Below are 23,117 nucleotides of genomic sequence, written 5' to 3' on the forward strand. Positions count from 1 at the left end.
GGGAAATGAGGGTACAAAATAACATTTTTTTTAATAACAATAGAGAAAAATCAATGTCGTTATAAAGACAAGAAAGCAATATATTATTCTATTTATATATAATTCTATAATTTATTATTAATTACGAATAACCATATAAAATTAATTAATTTCAACTATCAACACTATTCTTTGTTCAGAAGTTTTCTGTTTTCTTAAAAGAAAATAGATAAAAGAGACAAATATTCAATTAAAATGTGTGAATATATTATGGTTATATTTGATAGAAAGTAAAGTTTTGAAATTATTGAATTATATTACACAGATATTTACTTCGTAAATAATAAACGTAATATATTACAAAAGAAAATATACATACAGCATATACTAAAGTTTTTTTGTATTAAATTCAAATTCTTTTTATCTATTGAGATGATAATAAAAATAAATAAATAATATATTTTTATCTATATACAAGAATATTATCGTGTACATTACATAATTACAGAGTTAATATTGAATATAAACATAAATACAACAGATTAAACTGTACAAAGCTTATTGTTCTTTTATTTTTAAAGTATAGATACGATATTGTACCGTTATTTAATTCAATCAACCATCATTATACACAGGTAGTTAGATTGAAGTTAATTATTTCAATTAAATACTTAATAAATAATGGTTTAAATTGTAAAATTAATTACTGCTGTTTGTATTGCGTGAAAATTAAATAAAAAAAATATGAATATTGTTAAATCTAAGTCTAACATAAACTACCATAATGGAAAGAATAAAAATAAAATTATTTACGATCAAAAAACTAGAGAATTGGCAATAAATAAATGTAATGTTAATAACAAGAATTATACAGATAAAAGTTCAGTCAGTATTGAAGTAAATGAAGACTCAAATAACACATATAATCGACAATTAATGCTTTACAAAACTCAAAATAGTGACAATAGTTTTTCATTAGATACTGATAATACTCCACATGGCGGCTGTACTAATGGCGGAAGTCTTAGTTATTGTTGTATGACTCCTTTAAATGGATTTGTGTCTCAAAATAACAATAACAACATAAGTATAAATAGTGAGTATTATCTTCCTGTTTCTTCTTATTCAAGTGATAAATCTGTTTCGACTAAAGAAGTCAAAGAGGTATTAGGTAAGACAATAAGTGCTAAAGAAACAAGATCAACATCAGTTTCAACAATAAATACTATTTTGTCATCTCCATACTCAGTTTATATAAACAGCGACGATAATGTAACAGGAAAATCTAATCTATATCAAATAGTTTCTAATTTTTCTGATTATTCAGGCGAATATTATGGTGCTGAAAAGGCTCAGTTTAGTGTTAATAGAGGTAAATCAGAGACATTTGATTCAAGGTCTTTGTTTCCTCCTACATCTACGCCATATTGTATTGCTGATCAAGAAATAAATATATGTTCGGATAATTTTCAAAATACAAAAGAAAGATTTGATTTTGAAGAAAATTTAGAATATGGTATGAAAAATAATATGACAAACTATGAAAGTAATATTTGTAATAATAATAATTACTGTTGTTTGAGGATTCATCAAAATACTGATAATGTTAAAAACATTAATTATAGTCAAGGTAACCCTACTTTTAATCAACAACAAATGGTAATTGGAGACAATGGAACAAATTTTTCACCTACAAATACACAAAATACATGTATTTCAGACTTTAATGTTCCATCTACTATGTCTTATCTTTCTATTCAAAACTCAAATATTAGTAATTCACCCACAAATGGGATTGAATTTTCAAATGATAAACTAATGTCTGTAAATAATAATATGATTGGTCTAGATTTTAACAACGTTCCTAAATTTTATGAGTTTTATGCTAATAACAACTCGATTACAAATACAAATAACTCTTACCTTATAAATTCAAGTTCTATTGCTTCTATTGGTAACAATAACTTTATTTACAATTATGATGACAACATTAATAGTAATGCTAATGACGATAATTACAGTAATAACAATAGTAATATTATATTTTTAACAAACCAAGATGGTAATTTTAACTACAGAAACAATGTCTTATTATCTACTTTTTCTGAAAAACAGAATAAATTTGACAATTTTTCCCAAATAGGAGAACAACAAGAATTTCAAAATATATGTTATTATCAGAGCAATGACGCACTATCACCAAATTACTGGGATAATAGTGAAAATATTCCATATAAAACTAGAACAGAAAAAATTCAAATAATAGAGAATGAAGAAAGTAATTTAAATGTTCAAAGGGTTGCAGATATAGAAGGTATAAATAAAATGAGAATTGGTGTTAAAAGAATAATTGAAAATGTTTTATTAGAAAATAAAGATAATAGTATTAATAATTGTGAAAATTATGGTGACAATAAAATTATATTAAGAAAAAAAATGATCAACGGGAAGGTAAGAGGAAGATATAGAAATGGAATAATAAAAGAATCAATATATGATGAACTGAATGAGATTACTGCTAAAAAAATTCGCGGAATGAAGGGAGTTGTTGGTAAAAATGTAACTGGATATATAAATGGTGCAAATAATTCAAATGGGCAAGGTGATAGAAATTTTTATATTGTAGATTTTATACTCGAGATACCGTTAAATATAAGAGAGTTATTTATGAATATTATCAAAAATACAACAGACGGATTGAATATATTAAAAAATTATTCTTTAGGTTCACTAGCTATGAGGAGAACTGGAAGTTTAAAACCAGCAATAGTCAAATGTTTTTTCAACAGTTATAGGGACGGTACATCTAGATTACAATCTAAAACAAAGCGTCAAGAAGGTAGACCATTTATATTTGTAATCAATGAGACTAAATTATCTAGGCCGTGGGTGTTTTGTCCAAATATTAAATGTATAAGAAGATCTAAGAGTTCAGGCAAACTTAAAGGAAGAATTAAAATATACGAATATTGTCCAGAAAATAATAAAATAATATTATCACCAACTTTTTTGAAATGCGCAAGAGGATTCTTAACTTCAGATTACTACTTTTGTGCCACATTGTGCCCACAACAAAAATATGCAGATCATGATTCTAACTTTTGGGGTGAAGACTTTATTACTGGTTTTGGAGGCAATAAAATACAAGAGGCACTTGAGAAGGATTATGAAGCTTTTTCAAGTGCTTCTAATAGTGATGTGCCACTCATGGATTACGTATTATTCTGCAACTCAAAACATCAATTTGTGGCGACATTTAAGAGATATTCAAAGTTATTGTTTAAAAATATAGATAATTGTTGCGATATTATTAAAAATAAACAAAATATATTATTTACAGATGAAATAAATAGCGAATATAACATCACAAATCGAACCGCCTCTACTACGCCTGCAAGTAGTTTTTGTGTCTCTACTCCAAATATTAGTGAAGAACCAACCGCCTTTGCAACACAATTAACATGTAATTCATCACATATTTCCCCTAACACTCCATGCTCGAAATCTAGTAAATATTTAAATTCTTGTTCAAATTCGGCTGAGGAAGATGTTTATGGTGATGATATTGAACTTTGTCTTGTAAAAGTAATGACAACTGTTATAAGGAATCTAGAAGGTTCTAATGAGCCAGTAGTTTATGCTTCAACTGAAAAATGTTCACAAGAAGTTGTTTGTATTGAAGATGGAGTTGGTTCTGGTATTGGAGAATTTCAAGTTAACTGTTCCCCTCTTTCACTTGATGTTACTTCAAAAAATATCTTAAATAGTGAAACTGCAGAAACAGGTAATTTGGAATCAGAACTTATGTTGAGTAACTGTGAGAACGTTATTGTTAAAAATGAAATTAACAGTGTTGTCGGATTTAATAACTACATCAATAATGAAGGTGATCATAACTATTACATGGAGAATAAGCAAAAAACAACACCATTAATTTTTGAGCAAATTCAAAAGTTAAATTGTAGACCAGTACAAAACGTAAATAATATTAATAATATTGAATTATGCAACAATAATAACGCTTCAGTTCATTGTGAAGTAAAAAAGGATTTTGATGATGGAATTGTTGAATTTGGGAATTATTTAGATGAAAATAGCAACATTACTAGTAATGTAAGATTGAAAAACGTGTTAGGAACAGGTAAAGATAATGAAAATGCAAAAAACGATGGAATTGTGAATATATTAGATACAACAAGATACAATAAAAGTTATTCTATGCAAAATTATAGCGATAAAAATAAGCGACTAATTAGATCTGAATCTGAAAGCATTAACTTAAATAATAATAATAGTTGCAGCAATATGTATAGTGAATCAGTCTTGATAGAACAATCTAATCAAGTTGATTTACAATTTCCTATTGAGAAAAATAAGCAGGTTATTAATGAAGAAATAGCTCAAATAGGTGATAGTAATGCAAATTGCGATAACGAGTCACAATATTCAGTTAAAAATAAAATAATATGTGAAAATACAATAAATGAATCAATAACAGGAAAAAAAGAATTAGAGGTAGTGATTGGTGACGTAATAAAAATAGGTGGAGATGAAAGTATTAATTTGAACAAAAATGATACCGATATTGATATTAGACGAAAAAAAGAACAAAGATTAATAGGTTCTGAATATTTTAATTTTTTCCGCGACCCGTCGACAACTACAACAGAAAGTCCAACTTATAATTATTATAATTCATATTACGATCAAATAACACCACCACCAATAAATAAACTTAATCATTCTAGAGACACAAATAATATTAGTATTGGCAGCATTAATGATAATAGCAGCGGCATTCGTTGTTATGATTTCAGCAGTTCATCTAATTTATCTTCTTATATTTCATCTATAGGTACAATAGATGTTGAAGATTCATACACTAATAATAAATATGAAACATACTCGACAGGATATACTGATGAGGACTCTCATTCTAACTACAATGACTTTAATAATTTTTCCAATATTAATAATTCTGATTCACAAATTTCATTTAGCTTTGATCCCCAAGATGCATTATTGGTTGAATCCTCTACAAATTGGGTTTTGAATATTCTTTTAAATAAAAATAATTACGACAGCAATAATGGAAATATTAACAAATCTAGCGTAAATTATAATAAAACCAATAATGGTGAAAACTATTATAATAATACAGTTTGTTGTAATTGTGGAATAAATTGTGATTGCAATTTTAATTCTAGCAGCGATGGTATTTCACTACATAATAATAAAACAAATAGCAATATATATTCAAAATCACTTAATAATACAGACAAATTATCTGGTGTTAATTCAGGTTCTGATGATTAATTAGTTTTGAATTTATCATCTTATAAGTCGTGTTCAAATATAATCAACATTCGATCAAAATCGCTTTTGATTTAATATAATGCTATATGAATATCAAACGCAATAATTGGAGACTACATATTTCTGATATATCCCAGATTTTTATTAGAAAAATTTAATATAATTACTGTAATCGTATGAAAAATATATTTAAATATTATCTTTTTTTTATAAATTCCTATTTTTCTAGTATAAAAATATTTAATTTAAGGATAACAACATTCTATTATTCATATTTTTGTTCCCTTCTGTATAATTGTATCTAATACATAAATATTACTGAATAACTCACGGTTACACTAAACTTTAATTATATATATTGATATTTTTTCTATTTTTGTTCTCCACCGTATTAACTATCGTTAATTGTTTATTTCTTGAGTTAAATTATTTATTTATTTTACTTTGGTTTAAATCACACTAAATTTTAAAAACAAGTAAATTTAATTAGAATGTACTTATTAAATAAATGTTTACTTATTCAAAACACTAACAGATCGTTCATTTTATTATAAAAATTTATTTTACTATATATATAATAATTTAAAGAATAATTATTTATTAAATTATAAAATGGAATTCATTTTCATAATTACAAATTGAATAATAGGTGAAACGTGTAAACGATAAAAAGAATTACTTATTTAATTAATTTAACGCCATTGTGACTTGTATAACAAAATAAATATATTATAGAAATTAATATATATTTTTTTCAACTTAATATATATATTTATTCATCATATTTGTTTCTCTCATAAAATTATTTTTGTTATTATTATTATTATTTATTATTTATTATTTATTTTATTTATTTATTTATTATTATTAATATTATTACTATTACTTTCAGTCTCATGCATTTTTTGTTTTTACCGGTTTAAAATGTAACGAATAAACAATTAAATTAAATATAAACCAACACAAATAAACAGGATAAATATACAACTAAAAGTTCAGACGTTTTTAAATTAGAAGTCTATTTAATTGTGAAAGATTGTTTTTCATAAATCTATCTTTAATATTAGTAATTAATTTACCTCACACAATACAGTTGTTACATTAAGGATTCAATATTTTTAATTAATTTATGTTTGATTAATTAAATTTCTAATTAATGAGTGAACATTTTTATTAATTATTCCTATTATTATTAAAAAAAACATTTTATTTAATAGATTTAAGTAAAAATATAATACAAATATTAAGCAAAAATATTTGTTTAAACTAATATAATAACGAAATATACATCATTTTTTTAAGAAAATCCATTGTTTAACTTTAATATATAATGAGTAATATTATTCACCATATTTTTAATTACAACAATGTAAAATTTACTTTGATACTAATATCGCTCTTGATAATAAAAATAATATGTGATAAATATATATCACCAGATAAATTTAGTGATATATTTTCAGATTCTGCACTTACAGGTAATATGATGAATGGCAATAACTACGAAAACAACTATAAGTATGTAGAAATAGATATACCAGATTTACCCTCTCCTAATATAACTCATAAATTGTGTCCAGTATATGGAATTAATATTAAAGGATTTTTGTGTTTAGGATGGAATAGCATAAAAATAACAAAAGCAAATTCATGGCAAGAATGTGCATCTTTTTGCTCGGACTATGTTTCTTTTTTCTTCATTAAATGTAAACAATGGAGTTATGATATAGAGAAAAAAAAATGTCTAATTAAAACAGGTGATAAAGTATGTAAATATCCTGATGAAAATTATGTATCAGGAGTAGTAAGCACATCAGAAGTTGGGATGTGTTCAACAACATGTAAAGTTGGAGATTGGAGTTCCTGGACTCCTTGTACATCTTACTGTGCAGGAATAACACAGAGAGTAAGACATGTTATTAAATCACCGTTGTATAAATCGGAATTGTGCCCGAGACTTGTTGAAACTGCCATGTGTAAAGGAAGCGTAGATTGTCCAAGAAACTGTCCAAATTATCATGTTGTTGGTTTAGGTTGGGGCTGTAAAGTTGAAATTAATAAAGGTGGTGGTACAATGAGAAAATATGTAAATACATGGCATGAATGTTTAGGTTTATGCAAAAATACAGAAAATTGCACATATTGGTCTTTTCAAGGAATATCAGGTGTTGAAACTTGCTTATTAGTTATAGGTGAGGTTGGATGTACATACCATGCACTAGGATGGGTATCTGGTGACGTTAATGTTGTTGCTGTTGATTGTCCTGTTAAGTGCTATGTTGGTGAATGGTCTGAATGGTCAGTATGTCCACCTGATAATTTATGCACACAACATTCAATGTCTAGAAGAAGTAGACCTCTTATATCTACGCCACCAGATATGAATCAAAGAGCATGCCCCCATCTCACTGAAAGTGTTCTTTGTGAATGTGCAAACAAGTTATCCAGTAATAAAATAGACGATTTATATTCTGATTTAAACAATGAATTATCCCTAGACTCCAATCTTAAAGGTCATACTAGTAGTCACAGTAGATATAAAAACCATGATGATACCAGTTTTGAATTTCAAGATTATGACAATGATAATAGTGAAATTGACTATTTGGATAAAAACAACAATCGTCTTCATGGAACATATAAATCTGTAAATGATGAAATAAGAAGATTAATGAACATCAACATACTCAAAAACGATAATTTCAATAATAAAAGCAACTTTGTTCTAAATGACAATATTATATACAATAATAATAATAATTATTATTATAATTGGATACATTCTGATTCACAAATTAATAGAAAGCTCAGTGATAACCTTGGATATTATTCAACTAAAAAACTGCTCCAACATCTATATTTAAGGAATAGATATAATCTTGAAATGGAAGAACATAATGACAACCTCAATACTTCAGATATAAGTTATAACTCAACAAATAATAAAGCTGGCTCTAAACAAGAAGAATATAATTTCTACAATTTTTTCTCTTCTTATTTACTTGGAGTAAATTATACGAACTTCAACAGTAATATTACCTTAGATCCTCATTTGTTTAGTTAAATTACAAACAAGAATTTGTCAATTATAAATAACAATATTTGTATATATTCTATATAATAGTATTATTTAATATTATTTATTTATTATATTAAATAAGTATTACACTTCACTTCTTTTGAACTTTTTAGATATTTTAAAATAAAATTTTGTGATTTTATATTAATTACATAATTAATATTTATGTATTTAATTTGTACACGCAACAATCAAATTATATACATTAAATAAAACTTACTTCCAAATTAATGTATTGTTAAGTGGAATGTAACTTCCTGTTATTATTTTAACTATTTCTTGTGAGCACACTCCTGAAATAAATGATGAGGTTGTAAATACTTCATCTTCTAATAAACTAAATCATTTAATATAAAATTTAGTTATTTTGTATTTTTACTAACCATAAATAATATTTTAAATCAATAAAAAAAAACTTACCATTTTATTAATGCGTCATTTTCATTATTATTATACTTGTTAAAATAAATACCTAACCCCAAATTTTCTATATAATCAATAAATGATTTCTTAAATTTATCAAAACCTGATTCTGTTATTTCAAAATCAACATATGAGGAATAATCTATTGCAAGAAAACAGTATATCAATTTGTCATAACTTTGATTATTGTTATTGTTATTACTATTATTATTTTCTATTAAATTTTCAAAATTATTTAATATACTTTTTCTAAAACTATCATTAATAACATAACAACTTTTATCTTTATTATATAAATGAGATTGTGATTGATAATCAGCTTTAGTAATAATTTTAAGACAAAAAAAGTATTTGCAAACCAATTTAATCAATTCTATACTTACTATATTGCCATATTTGTTATATATATAATCGCGTACTTGAATAAAATCATCATTATACTGTTCATTATAAATATTCTCTATATCTAAATAAGAAATTGAATCACAATGCATATCAGGCAATTCATTTGAAACCGGGACTCTTTTATTTTGTTCATAAAAATCGTATATTGCATTTAATATTATTCTATACTTAATATTAATATTACTACAAATGTTATAATCTGTGTTCTTGTTATTGATATCTTCAGTAATTAGGTTTTCTAAATATTCCAATTTATTAAATGAATACACATTATTCATATAATATAATGCTTGAACAAAATTCTTATAATTACATTTTTCATTTATATTACTAAGCATTTGAGTTATCTGTTCCCTTGTTTCCTTATTTAAATTATTGTTACCTGGTTCAATAATTGATTTGAATTTTAATATGAGTGCAGGAAAGGGTATTTTAGAAATATAATTACTATTATTATTACAGAAAAAACTATCTATTTCATTAAAGCTTATTTGTGTTGAATTATCTAATAACTTATGTATTGGTTTATCTAATTGAAGGCTTTTTAATTTCGATATATTTCTGCTGCCATTTGAAAGATCCAAAAAAAAATTATTGGATTCAGAAAAATATACTTGATATATTCCAATAAATCCATATGACTTTAAATTTATTATTGACGATTTTAATGTTACTTTATTCTCGTTTATAACAATCAATTTATTTACTAAATTATTCGGTATATTTATGCATATTATAACATTATAGTTATTGTCTTCATCCTCACTAAATAATGATGTTATATACTCCTTATGTGATTTAACAACAAATTCAATATTAACATTACTTTTCAAATTATGAATACAATCTTCAATTAATCTCTTTTTTTTATTTCCTATATTTATTTTTCCATTTATCAATGTTTTGCACTTATCACATTTTTTGTTATCTACTAGTTGGTCGTCTACTAATTTTATCTTATTTATACCAATATAACTTAAAGATGCCAACAATTCTGATATTAACATTAACTTAGATGATCCTATTATTAATATTTTTGATTCTTTTATTAACTCTTCACCACTTTTCCCCCATATTAATCTTTCTCTTGACCAGTAATTGTTATTTGAATCCTCATATTCCATTTTATTGTTTTGCTATTTTTTAAATAACAAAACAATATGTTATGATTTATAGAAAAAAAAAAGCATTAATTTCGCTTTCACTTATCCAAAGTACCTAAGAAAAACAATAATAATTATTTTATAGTATCAATTTATTCAAACACTACACACAACATATATAATGTAGTTCAGAATCAGCATATTTATTAATCAATATTAATATTAACCTTCCACAAAATATATATTATCATATTTCGTAAGAAAACTAACGGTATCGGCGCCCGCGCCTTGTCATAAATGCCTTTAAATATATAAATTTGTGACAAAAAGGACAAAATAATCACAGGAAATAAAAAAGAAATAAGTTTTTACTTAATTATGTAAATTGCAAAATTTAATAATAAAGAAGATAAATTAGAAGAAGGCTGAAAAAGCCTTAACTATACTAATTATTGGTGTATTTTAGGGTTTAGTGCAATTTAAAATTATTACTTTCATTTTTTACAAGTAGACATAGAAGATTAAAATAAAAAAACACTAACATGATGAAAGATGAGTTTGAAGCTAAAAATAACAAAAAAAGGGTAAACTTTTTGCAAAATAGTGACATTAGTGAGAAACACTGCTCCTTTATTAAAGAAGAAAATGTACATCATGTTGGAATCATAAATAAATCAGAGTTATCATCCTCTTCCTCATCAATGGACAATAAGTCTCCATGTGAACCTTCTAATGTTGACTTTAATTTAAAACAAAGTATCAATAGTGGTAGCGTTCGTGAAAAAGAACTTCTGAGTGATCTAACAAAACCTGTAAGTACATTAAAAGACAAGTGGAGATTATTACCACATTTTTTGAGAACAGAAGGATTAGTAAAGCATCACATAGACTCATACAACTACTTCGTAAGCACTGAAATACAAAGTATAGTTAGAGCGAATGCAAATAGAATTATAAGAAGCGATGTAGATCCGTCTTTTTTTATCGAATTTTTAGATGCTAGAGTGGGATTCCCGAGATTAGAAGAGAATATGATAACTGTTGACTTAACACCAATGATGTGTAGAATGAGAGACCTGACATATGCGGCACCAATATATGTTGATGTTGACTATGTGAGAGGCAATAGTGTAGTTAGGAAAAAAAACGTGGAGATAGGTAGGATACCTGTCATGCTAAGGTCAAAAGTATGTATATTGCATGGAAAAAATTCCTCAGAAATGATAAAATTAAATGAGTGTCCACATGATCCAGGTGGCTATTTTATAGTAAAGGGTACAGAAAAGGCAATACTAATGCAAGAACAATTGAGTAAAAATAGAATAATAGTTGAATTAGATAACAAACATAATTACTGTGCAACTGTAACATCTACAACAGCAGAAAGCAAGAGTAGAACATTAGTAGTGCTTAAAAACGGTAGATTGTATTTAAGACATAATTCATTTGTCGACGAAATACCGTTGTGTATTGTATTAAAGGCAATGGGAATAGAAACAGAACAAGAAATATTTCATATGATTGGAACAGAATCCCATCATGAGGAGGGTATAATAAATTCACTTCAAGAGGTACATCAAGAAGGGATATTTACACAAAGACAGGCATTGTTATATATGTCAAAAAGAGCAAAATCAAAGCTGAGAACTTCAGGACCGCCAGGAATGAGTAATTTTAGTTCCAACAATTCAGGAATTGGTGGCTCATCTAAAGCACCTACAAGAGGGTTGATTGGTGGGTTTAATGGTAGCTACTCTCAAAACTTATCTGCTGTAATTGATGATGATAACGACCAATTGAATGGCAGTATTAATGACTCATTACAATATAACAATAATTTAAATAATAAAAATGGATCTGCAATTGGGACGGGAATAGATGATGTATTAGAGACATTAAATAGAGTTTTATTATCGCATATAGGTACTATATATTGTGATCTATATCCTAAAGCAATATTTTTATCTTTAATGGCAAAAAGGGTGTTAGATTCATCTAAGGATCAAACATTATTGGACGACAAAGACTATTATGGAAATAAAAGAATAGAGTTAGCAGGACAATTAATATCAATATTGTTTGAAGATCTATTTAAAAGATTTTCAGTTTTGACCAAAAAACAAATAGATCAAACATTAATACGTTACTTTCAAACAAAAGACACAGGTAAATTATCTGGAAGAGGTACAACAGGGGGTTCTAGTGTAAATGATGATCAAAATTTAGCATATCCAGATTGCTTTAGAAATCTACCTACTGACATTATTACAAGAGGAATGCAAACAGCATTAAGTACAGGTAATTGGTCAATAAAGCGTTTTAGAATGGAAAGAAGTGGTATGACACAAGTACTAACTAGGTTTTCATATATTGCTTCGTTGGGCATAATGACTCGAGTAGATTCTCAATTTGAAAAAGCTAGAAAGGTAAGTGGACCTAGAGCTCTTCAACCATCACAATGGGGAATTCTCTGTCCATGTGATACTCCAGAAGGTGAATCATGTGGTTTGGTTAAGAATTTGGCTTTAACTACCCATATTACAACCGATCATTGTCCGCAATATTTAATTGGTTTATTGTTTTCATTAGGTGTACAAGATATTTGTTCTTCATCATGTATAGATTGGAATTTATCAATGCTAAATAACAAAATGTTCTGCAATGAAACAGATAGAAGGTTTATAGATTCATCATTTCCATCTTCAAATAAAGCATATTCAACTTTAAAATCGCCATCATCATATTTTGTATTCATAAATGGATCACTAATGGGAATACATAGAAACCCTGAATTTCTAGCAACCCAAATAAGATTGTTGAGAAGAAAAAGTTACATAGGCCAGTTTGTATCGGTATTCTGTAATCATATACACGGATATGTACAAATAGCGACAGATGGGGGAAGATTATGCAGACCATTAATAATAGTAGACAAAGGAGTACCAAAGTTAAATGAGGGACATATGGAAATGCTAGAAAGTGGCAAAATAACGTTTGCTGATTGCATATTAAATGGTATACTTGAATGGATAGATGTTAATGAGGAAAATAATCTATTAATAGCATTAAGGGATGAAGATATTACTTTAGAAACAACACACTTAGAAATAGACCCATTGTCAATATTAGGTGTGGTTAGTGGTCTCATACCATATCCAAACCATAATCAAAGTCCAAGAAATACATATCAATGTGCAATGGGAAAACAAGTAATGGGAGCGGTAGGATTTAATCAATTTCTTCGATGTGATTCTGTTCTATATTTATTGGTATATCCACAAAAACCTCTTTGTAAGACAAGAACAATAGAAATGATAAATTTTGAAGAATTACCTGCTGGACAAAATTCATCAGTAGCTGTTATGAGTTTTGCTGGGTATGATATTGAGGATGCAATTGTCATGAATAAGGCATCTGTAGACAGGGGATTTGCAAGGTGTTTTGTAATGAAGCGTCATACTGTTGAATTACAAAAACTACCAAATGGTCTTTCAGAAAGGGTAGCTCGTCAAAATAATTCAGGTACGAGTTCATCAATAATAGGTGGTGGGGTTGCAGCTATGGTGAGAAAATCATCTTTTTATTCGGCATCTGAAAGTAATAATAAAACACAAATCAATCATCAAATCAATAATTCAAACAACAGTGACAACTACAAAAAAACATTTAACGTTATATCTAATAGTAATGGCATATTAGATGACGATGGTATATGCAATGTGGGGGCTTTAGTTACAGAGGATGACATTATAGTAAATAAAATTTCTCCCATAAATACAAGAGAATATGTGGGTGATCCATCAAAAGTTGATTTATCTGAATACAAGTCAACTCCAATCAAATACAAAGGACCTTCTTCGTCGTACGTAGACAGAGTTATTTTGACAGAAAACTCGGATGGAAATCAAATGTATAAAGTCATACTAAGGCAAACGAGAAGACCAGAATTAGGCGATAAATTTAGTTCTAGACATGGCCAAAAAGGTGTAGTTGGACTAATAATTTCGCAAGAGGATTTACCTTTCTCAGAAACTGGCTGGTGTCCCGATTTAATTATGAATCCACATGGGTTTCCTTCTAGAATGACTGTGGGTAAATTAATGGAGTTAATATCAAGTAAAGCAAGTGTATTAGACGGAAAATATAGATATGGAACTGCATTTAATGGTACACCATTAGAAGAATCAGCAAAATGTCTTATTGAAAATGGTTTTCACTATTCAGGCAAAGAGTATTTGACATCCGGTACAACAGGTGAAGCTATTGAAAGTTATATATTTGTAGGCCCTATATTTTATCAAAAACTTAAACATATGGTATTAGATAAAATGCATGCTAGAGGTAGAGGTCCCAGACAAATATTAACCAGACAACCTACTGAAGGGAGATCTAAAGATGGCGGTCTTAGACTTGGTGAAATGGAAAGAGACTGTTTAGTTGCATACGGTGCTAGTAACTTACTTATTGAGAGATTAATGCTTAATTCTGATGTATTTGAGACAAATGTATGTAATCAGTGCGGTTTATTTGGCTATAACAACTACTGTCATTATTGCAACAGTTCTCAAGATATATCTATTGTTCGTCTTCCATATGCATGTAAATTATTATTTCAAGAATTACAAGCTATGAATGTTTGTCCAAGAATAAGGACATGTATTAAATAAATAAAAATATACACTAATTGTCTTTTAATTACATCCTATTATTTATATTTTTAAAATTTAAATTCAATTAAAATACTTTGTTCATTTGTAGGAAGAAAAAAATCATTTTTTCTAAACCATTTAATTATTTTGTCATTGTCATCATCCATTTTATTATCTTCGTAATCACTATTTTCCTCATTTATTAAGTTTTTTTTTAGATTTGTTTTGACAATATCCATTTTATTTTCATGTACAATTAAGAACCATACTAATGTAATTGCTGATGGGATTAAAATATGGACATCTGAATGTACATCAAACTCGTTTAAACTAGAAATATAATCTGATATTCCCTTGAATGAAAATATACAGCTATATTCATTGTTATTTATGATTTCTAAATACTTATTCTTGTAGTTTTTGATGTATTCTTCCAATGTACAACTAGTGTTAGAATCAACTTTATTTTTATTCATCATATTATTAATGATATTCCAACATCTTTTAATTGGATATTCAAGTATATAATCGCTGTTTTCAATATTTTTTTCATTTTTACTGCTGAACTCATATTCTATTGAATATGTGAAACCAAAAGGTAGTGTAGATATTTTTAAAAAATTAAATAAATCTAGATAATAATCTTTACTCTCTACTTTATCCAAGTACTTTTCAATTTTTGATAATATAGTGTTTAATAGTGATTCGTGATATTCTCTGTATAACATAAAATCCGGTAATATATTCACTTCAGTTTCGGTTGCATTATTATTTAAATAATTTATCAAAATAGTAAAATAATCAGGATGAACATATGATGAAGAACATAATAGGTATTTAAATATCATAAAACATTTTTTTATAACATTTTTTTCACTTTTTTTATAATTTTCGCTTTTATAATTAATATCAATATTATATAAAAATACTAGAATATTAAAAGTTATATCTAATAACACATCGATATACTCCAAATAGCCTCTATCATTTCCAATATCTATTATTGAACTCTTTATTTCATTTTCAATCCAATTTAAATGTGAATTTAATAGTATTGAAACTGTTGTTTCTTTTTTATTAGATTGAATGTTATTGTTTATAATATACTCTGAATTGTTAATTATTAGAGTAATAAGCGTATTTTTAATTTTATTTTGAATTGTTAAATTAATATTTATATCACTATTTGAAAATAATACAACTCTTTTGAATAATTGCAATAAGTATTTGTTTGTATTAATTATATACTCCAACTTTATATCAACATTATAGTTTTCAATAATTGATGTTAAGTAGTAGTCAGAAATCAATTTGTATAGTTTTGAATATACTTCAATTTCATTTAAATTAATTGAATTAAAACAGGCTTCACTTGTATATAAAAAGAAATAATATATTATGAGAATAAATGGAGAATTATCTTCATAAGTATTATCACTGTCTAATTTTTTATAGTATTCTATTACCATTAATTTAAAGTTATCAACACTATTAATACTATTACTTAATTTATTTAAATGAATAATATCAGGAACATTTACAATATTATTGGCGTTATTTAAATTCTTTTTTGAAGATAAATCAATAGAAGAAATTATTTCCAATAAAAACAATAGTGAATTTAATGTAATATTACAAACTTTGTTAGAATTTGAATACAATAACACCAATATGTCTATGATTATTTTGTTATATTTTTTAGTTTTATTTAGTTTATTCCAAATAGGTATTATTGAAGGTATACAATATATTAAATTATAATTTTGATTTAATATAATAGTTATAATTTTATTTATATTATCAGTGCTAAAATATTCAATTTTATTTATTTCTGATTCAAAATTGTGTACCTTATCAACTAAAAAATAACTAAAATGTGAGAATAAGATTAATGCTTCATTGTTATACTCTTTTATAGAAATTAAGTAATTCATCAAATTAAAGTATATTGACATTAACTTATTTATGCAATTTTTGGACAATATTATTTCATTATTTATAGCATTATGATTTGTTTTTGAAATTAAATTGTATATTAATATGATTTCTGGTGATTCAAAATTAACACTTGTGTTTCTTTTATTATTGTAAACAACATTCACAATAACTTCCCACAATATTTTCCTGTTATCATCAGATAAATTATTATATAAAAAAATTAAAATTTCTGTTGTATTCATAAACAGTATATATGAACAATTATAAGTATTGATATTATTTTCAATACTTATAAACAAATTGAATACAGAACTTATAAAACTTGATATATTCAACTTTGAAAAATATATATTATCATTATATTCCATTATTTTTAACATTAATCTTACAATATACATATATTCATTTAATACAAATTCAACTCTATAGTCTTTATTAACTTTACCTTTAATATTAGTTTCCTCAATTAAAAAGTAAGTTAAATTATGTATAAAAACAAACAACTCCCCTAAGTTGTCATTATTAATTGGTATATCATTAATTTCTTGTATGTTTAAATCACTTTTAAGAATATTATCCCTGTTATTTAATATGAGTAGTGATAACTTTTTACTCTGATAAATATAATCCTTTACAAAATTAAACTCTAAATTAAAATTTTCTTCTGATATATTTGTATTATTTTGACATTTTTTGTTACTTAATTTACTGTAAATTGTTTCAAAGGTTTTTTTGATAATTTTTGTCAATAAAATGAAATTGTTAGAATATAAAAAATCTTTGTAATTTTCAGTTAGTTTACAATCATTAATTGTTGAAAAAAAATTTATATAGTAAAAATAGGGATTTAATTGAATGTATAATGGAGATGTCATATTACTTAATTTTTTATTATTATCTAATAAACATTTTGATATTTCGCTTATTCTATCCAAATTAGAATAATCATTATAGTTATTAATGTCTTTGTTAATATTGTAAATAATTGTATTAAAAGAAAAACTAATTAACTCAGAAACTGTTACTGATTGAAAATAATTATTCAAGAGTTTAACCGATAAATAATCGGCATTTTTATCTACAAGCCATTTACTTAACATAATAGAAAATTTGTCTTCCTGAATTGTCAATGATTTAAGGTTTTCAACAGATAATAAGTTTAGTATATATAGATTATTGTTTATAAAACATTCATTAATTAATAATACAACTATTAAATTTAAAAATGGTAAATTCAAATATTTTAACTCATTTACATTATTAGTGCATGCTTTTCCAAATAAATTACAATTTACCCTCAATAGAAAATTATATAAATTAGATAAAAAATCTTTTCCATTGAAAATATATTTAAATTCAAATGGCAAAAAAATGCATTTATTGTAATCTAATAAAGGTATTTCATGGATTCTTGTTTTATATATTAAACTAAATGAAACAACAATTAACTCATTTATTAAATTATTTTCCACGTTATTTACATTACCATTAAACATATTTTTTATATAAATATTAATATATTCCATTATATTATTGAAAATACCAGTATTACATAACTCCTCATAACTATAAAAACATAAATATTCACCTATATAATTAATATATTTGTTATTCTCGGTCATTTTTACATTATTTTCATTTATTTTATTACTGTTAACCTTTTTATTTTTATCTATTCTGAAGTATAATGAAACAAAATCGTCTGAAGTATTATTTTTATAATGCGTTAATACATCTTTTTTTAAGTCAAATAGAAATGATTTATTGTTGAAAAATATATTCAGATTTAAACTTTCATTTGAAAACGAAAAATTATTTTTCTTAAATAATTCATCGCCTATATTTATCTTTTCAATTACAGATACAAAGAAGAATAAGGTTAAATCTAATTTTATTTCATTATCCTCACTTGTTCTTATATTATTTTTGTTTATATAATTAATATAATATACAACATTGCTTATTTTCTTTACAAATGTATTATAATAATTAAATATATCTCTCCTATCATGAAAATATTTTAATAAATATACAAGTAAATTTATTAAATAGTACCTAATTATTGAGGATTTAATTCTTGGAGGCATTGTTTTTGGTCTATTGTTATTCAAATAATCTTTTTTATCACTATTTATACTTTTATCACCAAATAAGTATTTTAATATTGATGATACAATATAAGTCAACGTATTATAACAACTATTTATCATAATTATATTATTATTGTTGTCAATAATTAATAACTCCTCTATTTTATTAATTAAAAGGTTTATTAAAAATTTAGTAGAAAATAGTATTGATAAAATAGATATAATTGATGAATCATTTGGTGAATTTACTATACTTTTTATAGATGTGATGTATAATGTTGGAGATAAGTCTGAATAATTAGGGAACAAATTAACAATATTTGTTTTGTTATTTTCTTTTCTAACATAATTATATTCAGATATTATATTAGACCAATAACTGTTGTTATTTATTGTTTTAAAATATAACAACTTCAAAATTAACTTTGTTATTCTTAAAGATTCACTACTATTATTATCACAGGTGCCTTCGAATATTATATTGGAAATAAGTTTAGAAGTTTCTATTCTAAATAGCATTTCATTGGTCCTTTTTGATTTTATTCTATCTTGATTAATTATACATGGGTACATTGTTATCACTTTCATAGATTCCAAAAGTCCAAATTTTGATATTAACAAAGAATTATTATTTTTAGTACCAATACTATATTCTAGTAATGTAAAAATGTCATTATTGTATATAAAAGCATTATTTTCCAGTTTTCTCATAAGGTGATTACATGATCTTTCATTTTTAATTATGCTTTCATCGCATTCAGATAGTGGAAATACTTCATTTGGATATTTGGGATCTAAAAAAGAAGTCAATGGGTCTGATACAAGATCTAAAATTACCATATTTATTGAATTAACGGAAAATTTTGGATGATTATTGTATTTAAATAGATTATCGTTTAATTCTTTGTAAACCATTTGCTTAATTAACATTATTAATACTGAAAAGTGTACATATCTTGAAAAACAACAAGAATCACCAATAAATGGAAACACAAATCTTTCATGAGTTTCTGTTATTTCGTAGTTATAGTTAACATCATCAATTTTGTTTCTTAATAGTTTTTTTGATATATCCAAATATTCTTTTTCTTCATCTGTAATATTAATTTGATCAAGTAATTGTATACTATCAAAGTCACTAATGGATGTTGTTGAAGTTATACTAGAATTATATTTATCTATTTTAATGTCCATTAACTCAGAATTAATTAATAATGACATGTTTCTCTTATTCTCATATTGATCTAGTAACTTGCTTCCTGGTAAAATTGACAACCAGTCTCTAGGTATATTTGGCAACAAGTTATTCACTATATTAAAACATGATTTTACTAAATATTTTTCTAGTCTTAATGTATTTTCAGTATTATGTTCAAAGCTAATATTAATTTCTTGTTTTTTATTTACGCTGCAATTGCTATTTAGTGAAAGTAAATATTCTTTTATTTTTACAAATTGTTTAATAAATTCCAGTGAGTTCCACAATATAAATACCCACTGTTTAAAGTCTTTGAATAATAGTATTATTGGATTGTCTTTATCATCTTCAAACAAATTTAGTGTACTTGACTCTTTATCGCTCTTAATTAATTGATACCTTTCTGAAGATTCAATTAATGAATCTAAAATAGTAGTTACATTCTCGATATTATTATTCGATATTATCATTTTACAAAAAGGTATAATATTTTTATTTAACTCATCTATTATAATGAACAGATTATCCAAATAATTATTATTTTCTTTCAATACTTTATTTGTATCACTATTTTCTCCAATAATTAATAATAAGTTAGATAATATGTTGTTTGTAACTAAAAGTGAGTCATTTAGTATAAAAAGTCTATCATTAAAAATTTTTTGGTTAAAGAATGAATTAAAATCAGGAAGTTTAGTTAAATAATTAATTATATATTCAAGTAAAATAGTTAATAATGATGAATTTGACGTGTAATTTGATAACCCAATTAAGAAATGTGAATTGTGAATGAGAGCTTGTGAATAATCATCATCAATAGGAAATGATAAAAAGTCTATTTTATTAAATGTTAATAAATTATCAAATATTAAATTTAATATTCCTTCTTGAGTTTTAAAACCATTATATTGTATTAATTTTGCAATTATACAACCAGAATAATAGCTTGAGCCATGCATCTCAAAACTTTCAGTAAATGATGCTTTAAAAATCCATTTTATCATTAATTCACGTATTTCAGAGTCTGACTCCCAAAATAAATGAATATCTTTAACATTATTCATAATATTATAAATACATTCAATTGTAATTCCAGGTGATACTTTTAAAAATGGGGACATAAAACATTTAAATTGTAGCCAAACATTATTTTTATCCTCAATATTTTCTTGTATGTGTAAGACGAAACTAAGTATAATCTTTTCAATTATTTTGTTCCAAAGAAACACCCAGTGATTATTTGTTAACCACTGGAGATTTTCTGTTATATGTTTTCTTATGTAATTTAATTGAAAATTAGATAATATTAAATCTCTTATTCCCTTAATATAATTTGTATATATTTTTAATTTATTTTCCTTATTCCAGTAGTTGTCTTCGTATAACTCAAATAATACTAATATTGAGTTAGATATTATTATTCTAAAGCATTCTCCTTGTACCGGATATGAACCTAATCCATATGTTGAAAATTGAATATTACATATACCTGTTATATACTCAAATCCCTCAAATATATCGTCATTTTTTTTGTTTATCCTAATTTCAATAAAAACAGTATTTGCCAATAAATGGGACAATGATTCAATTATATCATTTATTACACTTTTAGAGTACAAATGCAAATTATTTTCACCTATTATTGATGAAGAGATATTTACTATTAATTTTAGTATTTCATGACGCTTTACTGACACTAATTTAGGATACTGTTTAAATATAACCATCATGGCTTGTATTAATCTTTGAATATTTACAAAATCATCCAATTCCATAAGCACCTTTATCCCTTCAAAAAAAGAATCAGTTAAACTATTTCCTAATGAATAACCAGGCACTCCTAAATAAACTATTGTTAATAAAAATTCATTACTTGCATCTCTTATTCTTTTGTCTACGTGCGATATTAATTGTGGAACTGACTTATAAAGATTTGGTATATCTTTTCTTGTTTCAATAATTTCCAATCTCAGAAGTGTTTGCAATACATAAAGAGACGTTATTACAAAATTTGGTTGTATATCTCTTGATACTAATTCAACCAAATCCAAAACACTATTAGAAGATGCATAATCGGCATTTATATGAGGATTGTCCTTGTAATCACCTATATAAACAGTATTCTCTTGATTATATTTATTAACATTATGATAATTATTATTATCGATGATAACACCATTTTTCAAAAATTTACTATCAAGTAAACTTTCTATATTTATTGAATCAACTATTTCAATTCCAGTAAATTTATGTATAAGGTATACCAATTCTTTTGATAATTTAGATACAGATAATTTTATGTATCTATTTATAAGTGAATATAAACTCATTAGCCATCTTATTGCTAACAGTGGAGGGTCTGACTGTATAAATTGGACTATTAGGTACTCTATTTGAGATAGTGAGTCTTTTTCCTTATAGTTTTGTCCTAGTAGTGGTATTGTGTGACACAGACCCCCAACCTCCTTAATTACCTCCCACCATTGATCATTTGATAGAACTCTCGGAGGAATTGTTGGGCACAATAAATATAACGCAGAAATGTGCTTCTTAAGTGTCTCCTCCATTTTTAGTTGTGATTTAAAATATAAATTTAATAATTTAAAGTAACTATATAAAAGGAATTTAAATATAAGAGTTATTCTAATATTAAATAAAATTTGATATTCCTTTTATACTGATTATTTTTTATTTAATTCTGTTTTCACTTTTCCTATTTTTACTACATTTAACAAATTATAAGCTATTTTTATTTAAACTCCCGGTTAATGTTTAAAAAACTGCAGTAAAAAATGACTTTTTGAGAATTCTAAAAAAAAATGATATAAAAAATAAAAATGATGATAAAAGTAAGCAATTGTAATCACTTTCATTTATGTTTTGTATTAATTTGATTATTTCAATAAGTTTCTCTACTACTGAAAATTGAATTTAAGT

The 23,117-nt window shown here is 25.1% G+C and overlaps 5 protein-coding genes across 5 annotated transcripts; 3 read left to right on the forward strand and 2 right to left on the reverse strand.

Moving 5' to 3' along the window:
- Positions 1–723: 723 nt before the first annotated feature.
- Positions 724–5,295, forward strand: FG386_001878 (uncharacterized protein; the record flags this gene model as incomplete). Its single annotated transcript, XM_067341271.1, has 1 exon — positions 724–5,295. One exon carries the CDS (start codon positions 724–726, stop codon positions 5,293–5,295), a length of 4,572 nt encoding a protein of 1,523 aa, XP_067195514.1.
- Positions 5,296–6,625: 1,330 nt separating this feature from the next.
- On the forward strand, positions 6,626–8,359 carry FG386_001879 (uncharacterized protein; the record flags this gene model as incomplete). Its single annotated transcript, XM_067341272.1, has 1 exon — positions 6,626–8,359. The coding sequence occupies one exon, from the start codon at positions 6,626–6,628 to the stop codon at positions 8,357–8,359; it is 1,734 nt and encodes a 577-aa protein (XP_067195515.1).
- A 431-nt stretch (positions 8,360–8,790) lies between these two features.
- FG386_001880 (ubiquitin activating enzyme E1) lies at positions 8,791–10,326 on the reverse strand (the record flags this gene model as incomplete). The annotated part of the gene is made up of 1 exon (XM_067341273.1): positions 8,791–10,326. One exon carries the CDS (start codon positions 10,324–10,326, stop codon positions 8,791–8,793), a length of 1,536 nt encoding a protein of 511 aa, XP_067195516.1.
- A 521-nt stretch (positions 10,327–10,847) lies between these two features.
- On the forward strand, positions 10,848–14,972 carry FG386_001881 (uncharacterized protein; the record flags this gene model as incomplete). Its single annotated transcript, XM_067341274.1, has 1 exon — positions 10,848–14,972. The coding sequence occupies one exon, from the start codon at positions 10,848–10,850 to the stop codon at positions 14,970–14,972; it is 4,125 nt and encodes a 1,374-aa protein (XP_067195517.1).
- A 50-nt stretch (positions 14,973–15,022) lies between these two features.
- Positions 15,023–22,747, reverse strand: FG386_001882 (uncharacterized protein; the record flags this gene model as incomplete). Its single annotated transcript, XM_067341275.1, has 1 exon — positions 15,023–22,747. The coding sequence occupies one exon, from the start codon at positions 22,745–22,747 to the stop codon at positions 15,023–15,025; it is 7,725 nt and encodes a 2,574-aa protein (XP_067195518.1).
- Positions 22,748–23,117: the final 370 nt, after the last annotated feature.

This window comes from Cryptosporidium ryanae (assembly GCF_009792415.1).
Source record: "Cryptosporidium ryanae isolate 45019 chromosome Unknown contig_29, whole genome shotgun sequence".
NCBI classification, from domain to species: Eukaryota; Apicomplexa; class Conoidasida; order Eucoccidiorida; family Cryptosporidiidae; genus Cryptosporidium; species Cryptosporidium ryanae.